Source organism: Botrytis porri, assembly GCF_014898465.1.
Source record: "Botrytis porri strain MUCL 3234 chromosome Unknown BPOR_006, whole genome shotgun sequence".
Taxonomy (NCBI): domain Eukaryota; kingdom Fungi; phylum Ascomycota; class Leotiomycetes; order Helotiales; family Sclerotiniaceae; genus Botrytis; species Botrytis porri.
In genome coordinates this window covers 112,447-133,937 of record NW_024066080.1, presented here as the reverse complement: position 1 = coordinate 133,937, position 21,491 = coordinate 112,447, and the positions used below count along the sequence as shown (strand labels likewise).

Here is a 21,491-nt window from a genome sequence, read left to right as displayed (position 1 = left end):
TCACACAAACAAACAAGCAAACAAACAAACAACTAAATACCATCTCAGATGCAAATCACTATCGTTTCAAAGCATCTATACAAATCTATCTAAATGATCTACAATTCTTCATGTTTAACCTCTTCATCCCTCTTATCATCCTTCACCTTTCTAATTGCTCCCAAAATTTCTTCTTCACTAGGCATATCATCATTCTCCCCGACCTTGAAAATAGGGCTTCCCTCAGTTCCTTCATCACCCTTTCCAGCCTTTCCATCTGGTCCTCCAAAGCCCAAATCAATTGTCGCATCTGCTTCATCAGCAGTTGCAGTTCCAGTCTTCTTACTCTTCTTCGTCTTTGACTTTGATTTTGTGGACTTCTTCTTCTCGGGTTTGCTAGTTGGCTTGCGAGCAGTCTTGTATGGTTGTTTCATACTCTTCATGATAAGTTCTACACCAATATCTTGAAGTTGTTTGGTCTTCTCGGCAAGATCTTTGATAAGAAGAACAGGGTCAGCTGTAGCAGCGAGTTTTTCTTGTTGGGCGACAAGGTCAGAGAGCCATTTGGAGATATCATCATAAAGTGCTTGAGGAGCTACGAGATCAGCTTCCTTATAGACTGGTGGCTCCATAGTTTCTTCTTCGGGAGGAGCAGTTACTGTTGATGAAGTGGAACCCGCATTCTCTTCATCTTCGAGATCGGCAAAATCATCAACAGTGGCTGTGGATGTTGCTTCAGGGTTGGCTGAAGCGCTGGATTTAGATGCGCTGAAGGAAGAATGGGCGGCTGTTTCATTTTTGATTTGCTCTCTTACACCGGCAATGAATGATTTTGTTTGTTCTAGTGCTTCCTTAAGAGATTTCAAATGTTCAGGTCGGCCAGCGGCTTCTTCTCTTCGCTTTTGAATTGGTGTCACGATATCTTTCATTTCCTTGAGTTTGGCTTTGAGTTCATCACGAGATGCATCGGCACCGCCAGAATAAATCCATTCACTTGCTGCCTTGGATTTGGTCTCTAGATCTGAACGTTCGGCTTCGGTAGATGCTGCGATGAATTCTTCATTGTCAAGGAAGTCTCTTGCCTTGTATGTAAATCCTTCCAATTGGTTCAAAGCTTCTTCGCGTAAACGACGGGATCGGTCGGAATCATCAAATGCAGCGATACGATCTTTCATTCTGGTGATTTCGGAAGCTGGAACTTCCGGAAGACCTTTGAGTTTTGTTTCATATTTCAATGGTATGACAACCAAAGTTTTCTTGCTCTTGGCGGCCTCCTTGTCCTTGACTGATGCGGTGGAGGATTTTGAGGCAGATTTAGAGCTGGAAGATGAGGTGGCTTTTTTAGACGTAGTCGAACTTTCGGTGGTGCTAGAACTGTCCGTAGATTCTTGACCATCCTCTAATGGTGCTTGATCTTTCTTTCCAAATCCAAAAAGTCCTTTGACACTATCGACCATACTCTCCTTCTCTACCTCTTCAACCTCACAGTCAACGACGAATTTCATGATTTCCATTTCACCGTTAACAGGACTAACACGAGTGCTCAAATGGACTCTGATATCCTTGTTGTCGCAATTGTGTTTCTCTTTCAAAAGAGTTACAGACTCTGTCAAATTTTGTGAAGTGATTGCTTTCAATTCCTTTTCTGCGGATCCAGGCGATACTTTCTCTGATGATGCAACATGTTGATAGAAATCAATAGTAAACTCCTCATGATTTTCAAAAGTAAATTGCTTCTCCGCGTTGACATTAGTGGTTGGTTCGTACAACCTCATGTGCCTTGGCTTCTTGTGAATGTCGATGTATTTAATACCAGCGGCATAAGAAGCACCATCGTAACTTCGAATTTCCTTGACCCTAAACGAAGGGCTGAGTCCGGCACCTCTAAATCCAGCACCAAAAACGGCGGCTTCATCGGCATTGACATTGGTGCGGATTTTGTCGGAACCTCCAACAATCTTCTCAAGCTCCTTTTGAACAAATGGAGTTCTGATAGCACCTCCGTGAAGAATGATAGAATCAAGATCCTTAATCTCAAGATTGGCAAGATCTAAAGCCTTCTCAATAACTTTACCGACTCGTGCAGCATGATTCTCGGCGAGTTTTTCGAACTCCGCTCGGCTAATCTTGTATTTGAAGTCAACATCTTCGTAAAGTCCTTCGAAACTAGCTTGAGTATTGGCATTGGCACTGAGAATTTGTCGTAAACGTTCGGCTTCCTTCCACAACTTTGCGGCAGCTCTTCCATGAGCCTGGACCTTCTCGGCAGTTGCTGATACCTGTTGTGCCTTGGGAGATTCGACAAATTGTGCAATCATATCATCGACAATGACAGCGTTGAGAGCATCGCCTCCAAGTGTTCTATCCCATCCACTACTGACGACCTTTACTTCTTGAATGGTCTTGTTGAACTTTCCAACGTCCTTAACGGTTCGTCCTTGGAACTTCAAGATTGAAGCCTTGGTAGATCCGGCGCCCATATCAAAAATCATGTGGTGTTCGGCTTTTCCTCCTTCGTTGATGCTTGGGAAAGTTCGGGAGGTAGCGTAATTGAGACCGACAGCCAATCCATCACTGATCAATTCCAAAACTCGAAGACCTGCCAAATCTGCCGCCAGAAGAACAGCTCTCTTCTCTTCCGTGGTGTAAAAGACTGGAACGGTAATGACTAAATCGTTGACTTTGCTACCTGCTAGAGCCTCGGCGTTCTTTTGAATGCTCTGTAATTCCATGGCTAAGATTTCCTCGACAGACCATGGCTGCTCATCTGCAGCAAATGCACCGCTTCGGAAAGCTGCTGTACCTCGCGTCTTGTCTGCCTCCAATTGTAAAGCCGGGTGTCTAGTTCCATATTCTTTAATGAGATCATTCTCCGTCTTCAATCCCAAGAGGGGTTTGAGGTTAGGATAGACATCTCCAGGAAATCGTGCCGCCAAAGCTACCGCATCTGAACCGTAAACTCGTTCTGGGAACGATCCGCTAAGTGGATTTTTCGAGGGCTTGAAAGCTACGGCGGATGTTTCTTTTCGACGAGAGTCTTTCGTGAGTACAATTTCGAGTGGAATACCGGGTTTTACTAAAGCTGCCTTGATATATTCTGTCCCCAGATCAACACCTAAAACTGCCGATGCAGCCAATGCGGTAGAAGTGAAGATATAAAACAAACATAATATGGACAAGATTGGAGAAGAAAAGATCTTCCCAGAAGAACTCCTCGAAAGAGCCATTATATGCTGTGGTGTAGCAAGCTTAATTGCTAAATGAATGAATGAAGTGAGATGATATTTTCAGAGGGGGAAGATGGAGGATAAGGTCAAAGAAATACTGTAACGAGTTTCAACTACTCGAATATTAAAAGTATGTATGCCCTGCCTCAAACATTCGACATGGAATCTGTCCACAAGGATTCCAAGCCAAATATTCAAAGGACAACGATTCAATTGTAAATATAACAACAAGACCTCTTTTACTTGATTTTTTTATATAATATAATTTACTTATGGACAAGTATCATTTTCTCGATACTTCTTTAAAGTGCCCAGGTGTTTCCAAAGATTGACGTTGATAATCCTTGCAAGGATTTAAAGAGGACAGCTTTACAATTATCAGTCCTCTACGAGTAAGGCTGAGGGTCAAGGCTGAAGGTTCGAGGGGTCTCGATCGATAAGATGTCTTATCTGAACACGATAAGAGGATAAGAGGATAAGAGGATAAGAGGATAAGAGGATAAGAGGATAAGAGGATAAGAGGATGGTAAGGATATCGGAGCGAGAGAAACCCAAACCTCCGACCTTCCAACCAACATTTGAGTGAAGACAAGGTTTCCCACTTTTCCCCTCCATTCCTCACTGCCTCTGCCCCTCCATTGTTACACTGCAACTACAACTACAACTACAACTACAACTACAACTACAACTACAACTACAACTACAACTACAACTACAACTACAACTACAACTACAACTACAACTACAACTACAACTACAACTACAACTACAACTACAACTGCAACTACCATTCCAACTACAACTTGATGACGAAATATTTGGTGGTTTCTCTATGACCTCTACCTTGGCTTCTCACCCAGCCAGCCTCTCAACCATCGCTCTACAAGTCAACCATCCATATGACTGTCTCCTTTCCTTCCACAATCTGACGGTGCATTACAACCACAGAAATAGATTCGATCGAGAATATCAGTCCTTTTAATCTTTTTTAAAATTACCATTTACTACTCGTCTGAAAGACTCCAACTCTCATAAAATTACACATTCATAACATATACTAAAAAGACCATCACTCTTCTCACATCACAATGTCGGCAACTCCTTTCATCCAGTTCTTAGGTCCAACAAACCTTGATGGCTATGATCGCAAACTTCCCGCATCAGAGCAACCCGATCATATTCCCAAAACCTTCCTAGACGCCATGGAAGTTCGAGAAGCTGTCTTCGTCCAAGAGCAAGGAGTTCCTCTCGAAAACGAGTTTGATTCCGACGACTCTCGAGCTTGCCACTGGGTCATTTATGCTTCAGTGAACGAAACCACTGATCCCGAAGTCACCGATGATGATGGAAATATATTACAGAGAAAGAAAAGTAGGACTACATCTCAACCTATTGGCACAATTCGCCTGGTACCATTTCCACATCCACCACATCCTGAACCAGGTTCAAGCTATTATGCTGATGCGCTTGAAACGGCTCCGATTCCCGATGGCAGAAATCCACCTCCTTACATTGTCGATCGAGCAACTACATATCATGACGGAGTCGAACCATATATAAAACTGGGTAGAATTGCAGTTATCAAAGATTGCAGGGGTGCTGGCATCTCCAAGTTACTGGCAGGCGCAGCTATGTCGTGGGCGCAACAGAACCCTACGTTCTTCAATCCATCTGTTGCCACAATGGGAATGGAAAATGTTGGAGCTTCAAGCACGGAAGAAATACCTGTGTGGAAGGGTTTGATGTGTGTCCACGCACAGGAACAGGTTGCGCCAGCTTGGGCTAAATGGGGATTTAAGATTGATGAGAAGATGGGGACATGGAACGAGGAAGGAATTAAGCATGTTGGAATGTTCCAAAGAGTGAAGACGGTCAGCATTGCACCTACGATATAAGCAGCTATACTGTAGTAGAAGCCTCCTTCTCTTCAAAATTATGGGTGAAATCCGAAAAACAGGATATTTTGGGAGGGTTTGTTACACAAGAGATACCCGGTTGATGCTTTGATGGAAAGGATATTAATGATTTTAATGATAAATGACGGTGGTAGTTTAAAACGATGAATATTGTAATTTCAAATGGCAATCGGTTCTTGGACTTGCAATTTTTTTTCTGTCATTCTTTAATATGAACCTCAGTATGCAGTGAATTATCGATGCATTATCATCGTCAGACATAGTTGTCTCCGGATTTTCAATCTCCATTGTTTTGCAACACCATCTCTTGAAAACTTGTTGAAGCTTATTGGGTTGCTATCGATCAGATTTTGTTCTTTCGAGGCCTTATTACCCGCACTTAAATTCGCTCACTTTGTTATAATCATGGGGTTTAATATGACAGCAGAGGAACGAAGGGGAGGCTGAGAGTTCTTCGGGCAGTGGAGCGAGGAAGATCATTCGAACCTCAATGATGACTCTAAAAGGTTAATATTGAGGATGAAAAACTTTGGACCCGTGAAATAGCGCGAATGGATGGTAGCATGATGGATCCTACTGGATCGGAGTTGGCTCAGAGGACGTTTTCGATCTCGAAGTGAATCTTGAAGAAAAGCATAGTGCTCCTGTAAATTGATGGATGAGCTGACGAGAAATGAATTATGTGTATGCTCTTGTCGATACGATCTAGAATTTTATATTGCGGCCAGTGCCAACTCAACAAATGATTAGCCAGTACTCATGGATCTTTTATCTCGGTATGCGACCCCTATTCCTACGCGTTCGATTCTGTCTGCAAGCTTTTTAGTTTTACTTTCTGCTCCCATTACCTCGTCTAGAGCCACACAGTTATTTGATCACCAATCAAGAATCGTGCTATATAAATTTACACCAAGTGCATTGTATGCGAGGCGTAAGGCATCGAATCAAGAAATCTGATTATGATCACAGTATTTGATATGAGAGAGATATTCAAATCAAACTTGTCAATTCTTTGCGGCGATCAGTTCCTAGAACTTGTAATAATATCCGCTCCAGGATTCTACGTTCAAAATGCGTCGCTCCTACTCGCATATGCCTTCGATGTTACACTGTCTGCAGCTTAGAAAATAATGCTCATGTTTTATTGGTCATTGGATATGACGAGCATTGAGGGATGGTTCGATTGATGCACGTCAGACACAGTTCATTGCGACAGCATACTGTTGTTGAAAGAGTAGATAATTCCGTAGGGTCTCAATACCCCTGTTCCATATGAGGGGTACACTCTTGAAGTGTATTAAATGACGCGCTCGTTTGAAGTTGTCTCGTTTGTCACTATTCTCACGCGCAACACACATGTTTTCACGTATCCTCGTGCAGTCTCTCAAATACGGTGAGTTGACTCGTATTACTTATCTGCATAGTCGCGGCGAAGTGCGGGTGTCTATGAGGCTTGATAGGCTGTGGTGATTGCTTAGTGGTTTCTTGGAAATGTGTAGAAGTGCTGCCTTGAGTGAGGCATATGAGGCAAATGAGGCAAAAAGTAACGTACTCGGCGGCGCAGCCTTGTGAGGGGAAGATGGGTATATAATTCTAAAGTTCCTTCATTTCTGGTATTCATCTTTGATTCTATGTACTCAAAAGCCGCGACTTATTCCTTGCATTCAGAACAACTCAGATACCTGGTGTATTTGAAAATGTTAGTCGGACCGCTTTCCCCTGTGAAGATCGAAGCGAAGAGGATCAATGAACTAATAAGGAATAGGGCCAGTTTTCACAATGAAGTTTTCAACGGCTGGACAAGTCAGCATGCAGCTCAGACTACATCCATTCCACTCACGCTTTTCGAGAGTCTCAAGGCATACTACGAATTTTCCCAAGTCGTACAGACTAGTTTCGATCGATGTGATCTCATAGGTTACGCCGATGCTGGCTTTGCTAAGCGCAGCGATAAAGATGATGGTAACGAGGATGATGAAGATTACGCAGATGATAAAGACGCTAACTGGACCATCCGCGCATATCATGCATCCGGATCTCGTCTTGACGACAAGCCCAAGATGGTTATCGAACAGGTCAAGTTCCGTCGGTGGTTTTATACTTGGAAGAACATGAAATATATTGTTTATCGAGCAAATTACGAGGATCCTAAGGGGTTCGGCACTTTGAAGTTACAGTTTATACTTTCAGATAAAGAAGATGACCCCTCCGCTAGGGGTATAGATGCTTTGATCCTAGCCGCCAGTGCCTGGACCCTAGAACTCCACGAAGAAATATATGTCTTTGATAGTCAATTATGGGTTAAAGACAAGAATCTTTACGAATCTGTTCAGGGCTCCTCGTGGGATGAAGTCATTCTCAATAAAACGTTGAAGGCCAATCTTATCGCTGACGTGGAGAGCTTCTTTGATAACCAGGCTTTGTATAAGAAGCTTGCTGTGCCTTGGAAACGTGGGATCATTTTGCATGGTGTACCAGGTAAGAATTATCAGGATCTCCACTATATCATGAACGTGCACTCTTTTGGAATAAATGTCGATTTACATCTCTCCGATTCAAAAATGTCTTTTTATTTCAAACATCTTGCTCTGAATCTTTTATTTCTGACGTCCCGAGATCTCCCCTCTTATTGTCCTCATCACTAACACTTTCCTTCAGGAAATGGCAAAACAATCTCCATCAAAGCCCTCATGTCAACTCTCTCCTCTCGTCCTTCCCCTATCCCATCCCTCTACGTCAAATCCTTCGACGTGAATGCCACGGCCCAAAATGGGCCATCTCAACCATCTTTCAAAAAGCCCGCAAAATGGCTCCCTGTCTCCTTATCTTCGAAGATCTCGATTCTCTCGTCACCGAGAAAACTCGTTCATACTTTCTAAACGAAGTAGATGGACTAGAATCCAATGATGGAATCCTCATGATCGGCAGTACGAATCATTTAGGAAAACTAGATTCGAGTATTAGTAAGAGACCGAGTAGATTTGATCGGAAATACTGTTTTAGAGTTCCGAATGAAGAAGAGCGGAGAGCGTATGTAGAGTTTTGGAGGGGAAAATCGGGAGGGGATGAAGGGGATATGGTTGATTTTGGAGAGGATGTGTGTTCGCTGATTGCGAAGATGACGGAAGGATTCAGTTTTGCTTACTTGAAAGAAATGTTTATTGTTACGCTTTTGAGTATTGCAAGGAGTGCTACGGGAGCGGGGGATGATGGTGTTGAGGAGGAGAAGGAGAGTTTTACGACTGCTTCTACATCTATATCTACATCTACACCTACGGATGACGGGGTAGTATTCGAGAGAGACGATAGCATGGAAAGTGTTTTTCGCAATTTTCAACCTACTACTTGCGACACCGAGCAAACAGCCGAGCAAACAGCCGAGCAAACAAAGCCTCGGAAGACTCTTCCAAAAGTAGACATTCCTGAACATCTCATAAATAACGTGTTTCTCAACGCACTTGTGGCGCAAGCGAAGATGCTGGTAGAGGAAATGGATAGTACGGATGAACTTATGGGGGTGGAGAAGGTTCCTGGTTTGAGTGGGATGGGTGGTGCGATGCATATTGGGATGGCGAGGGCGAGGGCGGGGATGGGAGGGTGTTGATTGGGGTTTGCGAGGGGAGTGGAGTGGAGTGGAGTGGTGGGGTGAGGTGGGGGTGAGGTTAGGGTGTGTTGACTTTTGTGAATGGAATGGGAACTTGCGATGAAGGTTTCCTCTTGGGTGTGAAGATTGGTACATTCGCTTAGAGATCTGTGTAGTCGAAGGAAATGTTCTATCATTGATAGGCATATGTATGCAAGTATTTTGCTAACTTTGTGAATGCAACTAATTGTAAGCGTTTCACTTTATCTGATTGTGGATGAACGAACTCACACAAGTGAAAATAATGTCAGATCCATCTTCCCTTTTTTACAATTGTATCGTCTCATCGTAGGAATGTAAGTGGTAGAAAGGACCATCATACCTATCAACTTATGCTTTCTCCTCCAGATATGTCAAATGGTGGCGACGGATGAGTTCTTGAAAGAGATCCCCATGCTAGTATCCCCTCTAGCTCTCCTCCCAATACACTTATCTAGATTCAAAAAAATCTTTGCATCTCGCATACTCCATCTTAAAGGCTCCACAGGTGTATTCTGAGCTGAATGGGTATATTTTGGGACCAATGGGCTCCGCTTCGTCAACCTCGTTGTACCAGAATATATCATACGTTACACACATTTCTTAGGCAGAAAGGTCTGCTTCTAAGAGTACCCTTGGATGAATATTGTTGCTATGCTGTGTTAAGATGAGGTAAAGTGGTGGAGGTAGAGTGACTACTGGTCCTTATTACATAATCTCGCGAGTGATGACTTGCTCAGAGAAAGGCGATTGAAATTCATCAGGATCCAGAACCATAGAACAAGTGAAAGTCAAGGATATGGATTTGTAGCTGTTTTAAAATCAAGGGCAAAGAAGTTGTGGGTGAGAAAGCAGTCTGGGTTAACGTTATCAAAGCGGGTGCCTGGATGCTCAGAGATGAGAGTTCGACAACCATCATGGCAGACCTATCAAGGCTTACCACAATCCCCTGCACTTGAATCAATACCAATATCGGCATAGGAGTAACTCTCACTCCCGAATTTGGAGGATAATCGCCAGAGCTGAGAAGTTTCAACCGAAATTTCGAACCCCGAGTATTCTAACGAATGGTGAAGAGTTCTGTGAGAGATTCCTCTCTATTCGCTTTATCTTTTCAATAGTATCCGTTGGAAGAACATAGATATTTCCAAGGTTGTCAATTTGGCATCTCTTTCCCCTCTATATCTAGCTACTCCCAATGCGACTACGAATTCGAGATATCGATAGGAGTCGTATGACTAACGATACAACTACCCTCCCTTAACTAGAGGATAATAACTCATCTCGATTGACAGCTTAAACAGCTAGGATGATGCTTGATTTGATGGTGTGTTACTTGCATTTTGAGCAGTCTTATCAAAGTTCATGCTCTGCCCACCAACAAGGCGTACTCTCCCGATGAGGCTATGCCCTCGACGAAAGTTCATGAACCAAAGCATCTTCTATACATCCCACAATACAAAACTTTTCCCCGCGCCCGAGTATCTGCCTGATAACATCGTCGACGTGACCTACAAATCTCACTTGTGCTTACATACGGCAATCACATGATTAGACCCTAACTCCGACTTTATGTCCAATGATGAGACTCGCAGCACCCACGAAACCACCGACGAGATACTTGTTATGAAATAGTATAGCGGTATTTTGACTTCAAATATCTCACCTTCCTATATAAGTCTTCCCATACGAGGATGTTTGAAAATTAAAAGTTTCTGCGGTATATCCAAATCTTCGGAGATCGGAGTTCGGTGTAAGCGATTTGATCGTGTCAGTCATCCGGCGTGATATATTAGTTACAACTATATATAGACTTCTTTACCTCAGGAGCAGATGCCTCGTATTAAACTTTGTGTGGTTGACTTAACATCAATTCCCTTTCATCATTTCCACGCCATCTAATAACCTAGTCGTTAAATCCAAAATCACACATCCAAAATGCCCTCCCGACCCTTCATTCTCCGCCCCGCAACCCTTTCCGACATCCCCCAAATGACACACATCGTCATCGCAGCCTATAGTCCCAGTCCCGTAAGCGACTTCCTCCATCCGCACGCGAAACAATATCCACGAGATCAACAAATCTCCGTTGCACAAGCCGTTACAAAATCCTATCTGAACCCTCATACTCTGACTTTAGTCGTCTGTTCTCCGGAGTCACCTGATGCTCTTTTGGCTTATGGAATGTACAGTCGTAAAGGTGTGGATTCTGGAGTTCAGAAATTCGTAAATGAGAGGAACGGCTTGGAAAGATTGGGGAGATGGATGTTGACTTCTATTTTAACGGTTCTGTTCGCAGTATATAATTACTTCCGGCCCGACCGTGCTACGTCAAAACCCAACAGGGCCGTTTTCAATCACTCAATCAAAATCGATCAAGAGCGTTATTGGTCTCCGGAAGCTTTCCCAAGGAGGCGAAATCGCTGGCATGTCAATAGTATCGTTGTGCTTCCCGAGTACCAAGGAAAAGGCATTGGAAAATTGTTGATGGAGTATATTTTGGAGAGAGCGGGAAAAGAAAAAGTTCCTGCGGGATTGACTGCTAGTATTGAAGGAGAGAAATTGTATAGAAAAGTGGGGTTCAGAATGCTAGGAGATTTTTATACGAGAGTTGGGAGGCAGCATGCAGAGGGAGGCGGGCATATGATTTGGTGGCCGGAAGGTGTTGAGAAGGATGGAGATTACTGAGTCAGTGCTATCGAAGTACTGAATGCAATGCTTGCATAGAGGGGAAGGTCGATTAATATTTTAAAGCCATCAAAATAAATCTTATTCATCGTTGAAAGTAGGTTAAGTTATAGAAGATAAGTTCCAAGCCCTTCCCACCCGAATCGATCACGTTTCACAATGAACATCGTTCTCCACCATCCCAAATGATAGCTTCATAATTGACCCTAAACCTCCTATTTCCCTCCAACTCCGGCTCCAAAACACCTCTTTCTCACTTCATACTCAGACCACAAATTGCACACACCACACCCGCTACAACAACCAGCCAGTAAACATTACCTACAGTCGTGACTAATGCACTTAACGCACTCTTCATAATATCCTCATCGAAAGTGCCCATATCTCCCATCCCCTCACTTTTTAACCCACCCAAGGCTTCCCTCATAATCTCCATCGGAACCCCATCTCCAAAAACTTCTTGAAGCTTCTTCACTCCCAAATTTTGGTATATGCATCCCGCAATCCTAAGTGCAATACCCGCACAGCCTACTTGTGCGACATTTATATACGCTATAAGTTTTTGTTCATCGGCGCCTGATTCTTCAGTAGCTGTGATACCCTGTGCACCCATCGATGATACTTTACTCATGCCAATATCGTAGGCTATTTGAAAGATCATTCCTACTCCTATTCCTATCAGGATAGAATAGAGATAAATTGTTTTGTTGGAAGTATTGATAGTGACTCGACTCATGAATATTCCACCGACAATCATGAAGACTGAGGCGAGAATATAAATGGCTTTGTATTAACCGATTCGCGGGAGTAATGCACCTGTGCATAAAATAATGATGAAGAAGGCTGCGATTGCAGGGATCAAATTGAGTGCTGATGCCATAGGAGAAGTGCCATGTGCAAATTGATAAAGAAGGGGAATATAGAAGATAGGTGTGACGAGTGCTGTCATGGTCGCAGCAGTAGCGATAAAGAGAAGAATGAGTGTTCGAGAACGCAGGAAATGAACTGGGAATATGCGATGGAAGGAAGTGGTAAGAATGCAAAGAGATTGTTGGATAACAAAGCAGAAAAGAGAAATGCCGAAGAGTGTCCAGACTGCGATAGAAGAAATAGACGACCAGGACCAAGTTGAGCCGCCCATTGTGACCCCAACGAGAAGAGAGGCCCATAATATAACATGCAAGACGAAACCGAGAAAATCAATGAGTTTGAGTTTCTGTGAGATTGAGATAGAAGGCATGGGGTTGTGTTTCGGCAAAAAAATGAGGAATGGGGGAGCCATGATTGCCGCGAGGGAGATTGATATAGAAAGACCAACGCCACCCGAGAGCCGGAGTATTCGCAAAAGCGCCGCCAATTACTGGACCAAGAATGTTGCCGAGTCCAAAGGAGATTCCAAGAATTGCGTTGTAGATAGGTCTTGTACGTGGAGGTGTGAACTTAGATAGGTAATCAAGAGCTCTAAAAATATGGTCAGTATATATAGCATGCATGACTGCTAATCCTCTATCTCCGTAGTGTGTTTCAGTCCTCAATGCTTCTAAGCGACTAAGAGAACTTTCCATACAAAAAGCGAGGAACCCAAAGAGATAGAAGAGGCAACTTACCCTAGATCAATTCCCGCTCCTCCAATACCCGCCATAACCCGTCCAACTATCATAGCGTTCATCGAATTCGAAGCTCCACAAATCGCACTTCCTACCTCAAAAAACAACATACTAAACATGTACATGTATTTAATTTGGAAAATACCATAGCAAGAACCGATAAGTAGAATAGTGGCTCCAGATCCAAGTGGATCAGCCACACCAACACCAGCAACCTTTTCAATTTCTCCTAGACTTTGGAAAATAGGTCCCTGTGCGTCGGCGACTATGGTAGCATCAAGTCCTAAATTGTGGCAATTAGAAACAAACACCGTGGGCCCTTGAACTTCAACAGCAATATATGCGAATCTTACCTGCTAGAAATGCCCCTATGGATAATCCGCAGAAGACTGGTATCCATTTCCAAGTCGAGACGGTTTTATTTTCTGACACCAACGGTACCTGAAGATCGCTGAACCGTCGTTCATGTTGCAGGAGTTGTTCTCTCGAGCCTTTCTCATCTGGCACAAATTTATCCAATGGAAAGGTAGAGTTCGGTCTTGGAAAGGTAATGACAGAAGGAGGCGATTCAATGAAACCTAGGAAGGTTTCCGTCGACTCAGATGAGGATTTACTTGATTCATCAGACACTCTGCTTAAAAGTCTAGGATGTGTGTTCTTGAAATCCATGATGTATGATTGATAAGTATTGTTTCATGACGAATATAAAAATGGAAGGGACTTGAAGTCTCATTATACCAGCGTAGCCCTCCATCAATACATCGTCGATTCTACGTCGTAGATCCTTCATGGCTATATGGATGATGTATTGATACCAGAAATACTTCAATATTTCACTTATTTGCAATGAAGTTGCGTTTCAATTTCTATTAGGTTGAATAAATGATGTGGTAGAATAGGGGCTGAGTATAGATGTATGCATTTACAACAATATGTGCGTCAGATCGATGGATATACCTGCCGACGTATACATCAATTTTCTACATTACATGCGGAGGTTTAACTGCATACAGGTGTGATGCGGCATGTCGCCGGCAAATATTATCTATAACGTGATTGAGTGCGGGTACTTTTGGCCCCCATTGCATACTGGCTGCATACATCACATAGTTGAAGATATCTGTATGGGGTGGGTGGGATGAACTCAACGCCGTTGCCTGAGCAAGGATGATATTGAAGCGGGGTAGAATGCCATTGATAGATCTCTTTTATCCATAGCTATAATTAGAGAATGAAGTTGTGAACACCCAAATTGGGCTTGCCCAATACCAACTCGTACCCATTCTTTGGGTTTCATGGTGTATGTATTTAGTGATAAATCGTAAGTGACGGAAAAGGAAGCTGAAATCGCGAGTACAGATGAAAGTTACAATGGATTTGGTTCCTAGACCACACATCGCCATACATGCAAAGAGATTTCCATGCAAATCCGAAGAAATCATGAATTCAAAAATATTGACTTGCTAGACCTATTATATACCTACTTACCTCGAAGAAAGCAAAAGTGGAAATATCGGTCAATTCTAATGACAACCTCCGAAATCACAGTCCAAACATCTCTTTGTATGTTTATGTAGGATATGTTTATGTAGGAAAGGTTCTTCCATCAAGGCAAAGATGCAAGACGAGTGCTTAGAATAGTATTTTAGAATAGTAGAACTGCATCTTCCGATAGATGTACTTATAACTACCCGAGTAGTTGAATAGAACGTAGCATGACGGCTTACTAATATCCGCGTCAAAAAGCGTTTTGATGGCTGAGGCACTAACTTTATTGAACATTTCATAGAGTTTCTCAACATCCAGTTCAACAATCGAGACAACTCACATAAACTCGACTCATTATTTATCAAAAGTTTCTTTGTTTTGTGCGATCCTCTGCACAAAATTGTATTCAAATTCTTTTGAGTACAATGGCTAATCCTAGACTCCAATTTTATAACCTCCTGGCATCAATGTTTGGAAAAGTCTGGTTGGGTCATATTTTCTCGAAATAGACAAAAGCTTAGCCTCATTCGTTGCTCCATATCCAGGAAAGATGCTCTGAAAACCGGCTGCATCGCCCATGTAGTTAAAAGGATCGTACAGCCCAGCCGCCTCCGTAGCATTGTTGATCGCATAGGTTGTTTTCTCGACCCAAGCGGCAACAGTTTCGTCATAAGTCGATCCAATCCACTCTACAACTTCCGCGTAGCAAAGATATGTGCCCTTCGAAGAATCAAGGCCTAGTGCATTACCACCATTTGCCTCTGAAGCACTCAACCAAAGCGACCCGATAGGTTGCCAGTCAATCTCGATGATGGAAATGTTCTCTGCCGGAAGCTGAGCATACAGCTCAGGAAGTGCTGAATAAAATGTGTCGTTGATAATCTTTATGCCTTGAAGAAGCTCGGCATATGTTTTCCCCACGATAGTTCCCGCAACGAACACGTCATTAATGTTGGGTGTTATAGCGGTATTTGTCTCAAGGGCGAATTCTGTGAGGGTCTTAAAGTCCAAAGTGTTACTAACACTCGGGATGGAAGTGAAAGGCTCGAAACAAGCAGGGTAGCTAATATTAGTGCTATCATAGAAGAGGATGACGGCGCCAACAGAGGTGGTTGAGTCAACAGGGATGACTGCGGGAACAATGTGAGAAAGTGGATCGACGATGTTCGTGGAGTAGTTTGCTATGGCCTTTAATTCTTAGTATGTCTCTGTCTAATGGTGTTAAAGAAATGCTTACCGCATAAAATTCCGGGATATACTCCTGTGCGACGGTATATATACCAGCCCAAATTCCTTCCGATGGAACTGTTCTCAAATCAAATTTTGTAACAATACCAAAATTGTTGCCACCTCCCTTCAACGCCCAAAAGAGATCGGCATAGGAGCTGGAGGTGGCGTATACAATTGTGCCATTTGCCAGGACCGCTTCGTACCCAATGATCATATCAGCAGAGAATCCATGCTGGTTTCCATAAAAGTTTACGCCACCAGCAAGAAGGAGCCCTGGTACACCGACTGAAGCTAAACGACCCCCAAGAACAGCGCGATTGTAGGTCTGAAGATAACTATACACATCCCCCCATCTGTGACTTGGGCCGACAGATAGTGTGCTATAATCATCAGATATCGACAGCGTCGTAAGGTTTGACATGACCATCAATACGCCGTTGTCAATATTGTTCGACCCTTTGATTGCCATATGGCCACCGCCTCTTACAGCGAATTTTCCTTCTGTCTTTCCCAGCAGCGCAACTGCTGCCGCAACATCTCTAGCAGTTGAAGGCCGAAAGACACATTCAGGGCTCAAGTATTCCGTCTGAGACCAAAAGTTCTTGTTTTCGTACTGATAAATGGTACTATCGGAGTAAAAGACTTTGTCCGGGAAGATGGCTTCGACTGTAGCGCACCCAACTACATCAATCGCGACATCGCGGATGAAGTTGTCGGCTGAAACCCAGTTGCCGAGGAATAGCGGACTAAGAATGAGACGAAGGATAGCTCCCGCCATAATTTTTGCTTAATTACCAGAATGGCAAGCAATTGACAATCGAACAATGATGATTGCACGGAAAGGTGTACTTACATACCTTGAAGGAAATTAACCTTGGCGGTAAATTAAATTATCGAAACCTTTCTACGCACGTCGTTACCGAAATCACTTAGGGGCGTGGGAGTTCATCCTCTGTCTAATGGCCTATTGCCGCCATTCTATATTAATATGTACACCCCTACTTTAGTGTAGCATTGTATTTCGGATTTGCCGAACGGTACGTGAGGAAACGCGGGGATTAATTGCGGTGAAGACAATCTCGGTGCAGATTGCCGTTCACTACTTTTGCCACTGAACTATTGATAAGCTCCACATCGCGTCTTTCTACTTTTCAAGCTACGAGAACCCACCACGCTACCGAAAACGTGGTGTGCGAGTTACTAGTCGCACATGGCAAGTTTGGGCTAGCACATACCGGACTTGCTCTGTTTTCTTTACTTCGTACATACTAAGAGCTCTTCACTTTTCCTATTGCTCCTTGAATCCGATTTGGTTGTACATTGGTAGAGACCATCAATTGTCAATCTGCAAGGCTTACTGCTGCCGTTGCATTATGCTTGCGAGTGGATAAATACCGACTAGAGATATTATCGGAGTGCTATAGCTTGCTCTCAAGTGAAAGGCCGATTCATTCATTCATTCAGTCAGGTCCAGCCGCCGACACAAACCCAAACAAGCAGCGAAGAGCTATCCGACGGCGGGATGTTATTAAATCACTGGGGCTATTGAGCCCTTCAGCAAAATCCCTGAACATATCATCAATACGTATAATTGATCGAGCCCTGTCATCTTTGGATATCCAGTACAAAAAAAATGGGAATGATTTTCAAGTGGGACAGCCCCCCATGTGCGTCCACTATAAAACCCCTGTATTATAGTGGATAGGCAATCCTCTTTGAGCCTTGAGAAGTGATCTTTATAGTGTGTTCCACTATATTTACGTGCCGAGATAGTTTCTGAGGATCATTACAGATATGTGATGTTACGCAGATAATTCAACTTCTTTTTGTAGACGAAAAATGATTCAGGTCCAATGATATTTGCAAACTATTACGAAAATTCTAATTTTTTGACATTCGGCCACTAGTTCTCAGCCTATTTCTTTCTCCATATTCTCTAGACTACCGGTTTCTGGCTCGGCTCGCCCCGGTATTACGTACTGTGTGCTAGGAACGACGCCCGCCAAACTATTGGTACTAACTCGAACACTCCTCATGACCGTCTAGGGTGTCGATTGAACATGGTACAATGAATGACGCTGTAGTATCGCAATCTCAATTCTATACTCAACCAAAGAACTAATTTTAAAATGCTGTGATACAGCGAAATCTAAGATAGCGTCTGTTCATAGGAGAAAAAACGACCAGAATTGACCGCTGGCAAAGCCCCACAACAACCTGATTGTCCCATTTTGATTCAGAGAATTTAAAAGTCTAAATAGCATCACAACTGATGAACATCTAAGGATTCGTTCAACACTATTAACTCATATCACTTTATTAAATAAGCTATTGTAGTGGTCAATCTTGGGCTTTTTTTCCTCCTACGTATAGGCGGTAGTTCAATTTACCGAAGATGCGCCTAAAAAGGAGGGCAGCCAATCGATCTTAGAAGAACTCGCGATTATTATCATCAAGTCAATTGCAGTTGCTCATAAAGTAGACAATTGGTGATTTGACTTACTGTAATCATTAAGAGCCTTCCGATATTTTATCGTTCCATTCAGCAATGTCTATGCAATATGATCCAGCTACACGACTATCATGCGCAAGAAGAAAAGACCAGCCTCACGATCGTCAGAAACAGGCGAACATCACAATTCTCCGTTCTGATTGGAATTTGACATCAAACCGGCAAAGCAACACCTGTTCTCAGAAGTTCCAGTAATAATACTCAGTGAATCAAACTCATTTTTCTATTTGAAAGAATTCGCAGCATAGAAGATTTTTTTTGGAATCAGTTTTGGCAAAGAATCACTTTCAGACTTTTTCTTACTAGTGAGGTTTTTGCGCTCATTTTCTTGTCTGACGATCGCGAGCCAGCAAAGACCAAAAATTACTCGGGAAAAGAAGTACAGAAGGTATCGTAGATATTAAATTGGCAATGAATATTAGGCAAGTGCAGTAATGATGACTGTTGCACCTTTCCATTGGCTGCCCCTCCAATACAGAGCAAAGATGATTAGTAGTCCAGCATACCAATCTCCTTGTCACTTCGGGTGTCTTCAGGAGTTCTTGCGGAGGCATCACCACATTTACTCGTAGTACGGTCCAGCGTCAATATTATTAGCAGTCAATATTCCTCGGCGGTACTTTCCCGTTCGAATACGTTCGTAAAATCTAACATGAAAATGGTACTTTAAGTTCCACGCGTTTCATGCCACGACTTACCAGCATATCCTAGGACTTTGAGCCGTCATCAGCGTTGGAGACTAGTGATGCACCAGGGATCTTGGTCTTAAAACAGTCGATATCACCGCTCTCTTCTCCTACATCAAATTCGAGAAGAAAGAGAAAAAAAAGGAGTGACTGAAGTCAACAATTGCTTTTAAGTTTAAAAAAAATCTCCAATGTGATTTCATAGGGCTTTTTTTCCCCAATACTCCCACTTTGTATGTGAATTTAAACGTTTCACGAGGTATTAGGACCCGAGATAGAGGGTCGACTCTTGTTTGGGAAATTATACGTATCCAGAATACCAGAGGTAGTGTTGAACGCTATAGCTAAGGTACGAAGCAATCATGTGAAAGATTATATGAGCCATGCTGTTGTGTTTCTTCTAGATGTAAAGATACGGTAGTGTCCATATCTTGAAGGGAACTGAAAAGCCCCTGCAACCTTCGTCATTTCAACAAATTGGTTTAAGACGATCCCTCCATGCTTTTCTGTCTCTAGAAGTTGAGTTTGATATAGCAGTGGCTCTCACAAAGTCTATGACAACAGTCTAGCAGGGAAGTTGGCCTCTCAATCTTTCGTGTGAGATAACAAAACTATGTTAACCCCTTGTCACTCCAGGGGATGTTTTACATGAAAAAATCGGATCATCCTGGCATCAGGTAAATCAAGTAGATCCTGTGCTTATTTGCTGGGGAATATGTTCCCCAATAAATTTGCACATGCATGTTGGAAGGTGATATCGTTTCTTAATCCACACATCCAGCTCGAACTGAGTAAACGCGTACTATGACACTTCGCAAGTGTTGATGGAGTGAAACTGCTGCACGAAGATCATAGCGCAAAAGAACTCCTGGTACCGACCGCGAGATCTGTTTAATATGAATATGAATAACAGCAAGCACACGGAGAACCAGTCTTTCAATCCAATTCACAAACTCAGCTTTTGCCATTATGTCTTCATACGATGGTATCGTCTACTCCATTCCCCCACCTCCAGGAATTACCCCCAATTCGCAGGCCCAATATCATGCAGCCGGACTCGTGGCGGTTATATGCGTCTTCGTTCCTCTGGCTATGATAGCGGTTTCCGTTCGGACTTTCACTAGATCTAGAATTGTTCGAATCTTTGCTGCTGATGATTGTAAGTTCTCAAACCGTATTTTCGTTTTAGAATGGTTCTAACGTAGTGTTTGTGAGTAGATGTTATGATCTTTGCTCTGGTATTTCCAATGCTCCATTGCAGATAGAAGTTTAAACTGACGATGTGTTCCCCTTGAAGATGACCTCAATTGCCTTAACGGGATGTATTCTGAATCGTGAGATCTCTTCCCAACGCCCATCTGTGTCTTACTAATGTATTCAGTACTCGACTATGGACTAGGAAAACATCTACATGATGTGCCCCTTGACGATTTATATCCCAATTTTTTAAAGGTATGATAAGGAATCCATAAACTTTTCTCTCTTCCAGAGCTGACAAATATGAACGTCTAGATTAACGTGATTGCTGCTATGCTTTTCTGTGCTGCAACTGGTATGGCAAAGATATCCGTTCTTCTCTTCTACCGACGTATATTTCCCTCTCGGAAGTTCCACAGTGTTATCTGGTGTCTGGTTGCATTCACATTTTGCTATTCTTCTGCAAGTGTTCTGGCAAACCTATTTAGCTGCCGGCCTATATCCGCGTCCTGGGATATTCAATATGCAGGAACGGCACAATGCATCAATAGGCCCGTGTTCTATTTTGCACAGGCAGGTTTAGGCATTGCAACGGACTTCGCAACTGTCATTGCACCACTTCCAATGATGTGGAACCTACAGATCCCTATGAGGCAGAAACTTGGGGTTGGGGGTATATTGATAATGGGAAGCTTGTACATCTCCAAATTTCCAGATCAATATAGCTCTATGCTGACTGCTTCACTAGTGTTTGTGTCGTTAGTATTATCCGCCTAAAGTCTTTATACGTATTGCTCAAGGGCACTGATCTCACCCGTAAGTTTCTTTTCAATTTTGAAGTCCTGATTTGCACCTGCTAATATGCATTATAGTTGACACAGTCAATGCTCTGCTCTGGTGTGTCATTGAGCTTAATCTCAGTATCGTGGGTGGATGTGCCCCAACCCTACGACCCTTCATGCGAAAATACTGTCCCAAGGTATTGGGAAGTTCGGGGCGCAATTACGGCACGGGAGATGCGCATCATGGAAAAGGCCATTCATACCCTCTTAAAAGTCATGATAAGTCAACTTCGGCAACGGAAGATAACAAATCGCGACTAGGAATTCCGGGTGGTAGTACAGTCACGGGCGAGAACGAAAGCGAGGAATTCATCATTGGACAAAAAAGCACCTCGCGAGACGATTCAGAGTTTGGAGGAATAGTTAGGATTGTAGACTTTGGATACAAAGAGGGATTCGAACAAAAGGAGAGATAAACATCTAAAGACAGTGACGTCTTAGCTCGAAGATAACAGTACAATCACTGCTAGTCTCAAAACACCACCCTAGAGAATTTT

At 43.0% G+C, this 21,491-nt stretch overlaps 8 protein-coding genes across 8 annotated transcripts; 4 read left to right on the top strand and 4 right to left on the bottom strand.

Moving 5' to 3' along the window:
- Positions 1 to 98: 98 nt before the first annotated feature.
- On the bottom strand, positions 99 to 3,206 carry EAF01_004584 (uncharacterized protein; the record flags this gene model as incomplete). Its single annotated transcript, XM_038912838.1, has 1 exon — positions 99 to 3,206. One exon carries the CDS (start codon positions 3,204 to 3,206, stop codon positions 99 to 101), a length of 3,108 nt encoding a protein of 1,035 aa, XP_038770924.1.
- Positions 3,207 to 4,294: 1,088 nt separating this feature from the next.
- On the top strand, positions 4,295 to 5,101 carry EAF01_004583 (uncharacterized protein; the record flags this gene model as incomplete). The annotated part of the gene is made up of 1 exon (XM_038912837.1): positions 4,295 to 5,101. The coding sequence occupies one exon, from the start codon at positions 4,295 to 4,297 to the stop codon at positions 5,099 to 5,101; it is 807 nt and encodes a 268-aa protein (XP_038770923.1).
- Positions 5,102 to 6,613: 1,512 nt separating this feature from the next.
- Positions 6,614 to 8,726, top strand: EAF01_004582 (uncharacterized protein; the record flags this gene model as incomplete). Its single annotated transcript, XM_038912836.1, has 3 exons — positions 6,614 to 6,690; positions 6,888 to 7,685; positions 7,781 to 8,726. 3 exons carry the CDS (start codon positions 6,614 to 6,616, stop codon positions 8,724 to 8,726), a joined length of 1,821 nt encoding a protein of 606 aa, XP_038770922.1.
- Positions 8,727 to 10,682: 1,956 nt separating this feature from the next.
- On the top strand, positions 10,683 to 11,432 carry EAF01_004581 (uncharacterized protein; the record flags this gene model as incomplete). The annotated part of the gene is made up of 1 exon (XM_038912835.1): positions 10,683 to 11,432. The coding sequence occupies one exon, from the start codon at positions 10,683 to 10,685 to the stop codon at positions 11,430 to 11,432; it is 750 nt and encodes a 249-aa protein (XP_038770921.1).
- A 253-nt stretch (positions 11,433 to 11,685) lies between these two features.
- EAF01_004580 (uncharacterized protein) lies at positions 11,686 to 12,189 on the bottom strand (the record flags this gene model as incomplete). Its single annotated transcript, XM_038912834.1, has 1 exon — positions 11,686 to 12,189. One exon carries the CDS (start codon positions 12,187 to 12,189, stop codon positions 11,686 to 11,688), a length of 504 nt encoding a protein of 167 aa, XP_038770920.1.
- A 442-nt stretch (positions 12,190 to 12,631) lies between these two features.
- Positions 12,632 to 13,708, bottom strand: EAF01_004579 (uncharacterized protein; the record flags this gene model as incomplete). The annotated part of the gene is made up of 3 exons (XM_038912833.1): positions 12,632 to 12,893; positions 13,040 to 13,322; positions 13,393 to 13,708. 3 exons carry the CDS (start codon positions 13,706 to 13,708, stop codon positions 12,632 to 12,634), a joined length of 861 nt encoding a protein of 286 aa, XP_038770919.1.
- Positions 13,709 to 14,962: 1,254 nt separating this feature from the next.
- On the bottom strand, positions 14,963 to 16,535 carry EAF01_004578 (uncharacterized protein; the record flags this gene model as incomplete). The annotated part of the gene is made up of 2 exons (XM_038912832.1): positions 14,963 to 15,715; positions 15,765 to 16,535. 2 exons carry the CDS (start codon positions 16,533 to 16,535, stop codon positions 14,963 to 14,965), a joined length of 1,524 nt encoding a protein of 507 aa, XP_038770918.1.
- A 3,389-nt stretch (positions 16,536 to 19,924) lies between these two features.
- On the top strand, positions 19,925 to 21,410 carry EAF01_004577 (uncharacterized protein; the record flags this gene model as incomplete). Its single annotated transcript, XM_038912831.1, has 7 exons — positions 19,925 to 20,114; positions 20,174 to 20,193; positions 20,253 to 20,289; positions 20,337 to 20,407; positions 20,468 to 20,847; positions 20,901 to 20,968; positions 21,025 to 21,410. 7 exons carry the CDS (start codon positions 19,925 to 19,927, stop codon positions 21,408 to 21,410), a joined length of 1,152 nt encoding a protein of 383 aa, XP_038770917.1.
- Between the last annotated feature and the right edge of the window lie 81 nt (positions 21,411 to 21,491).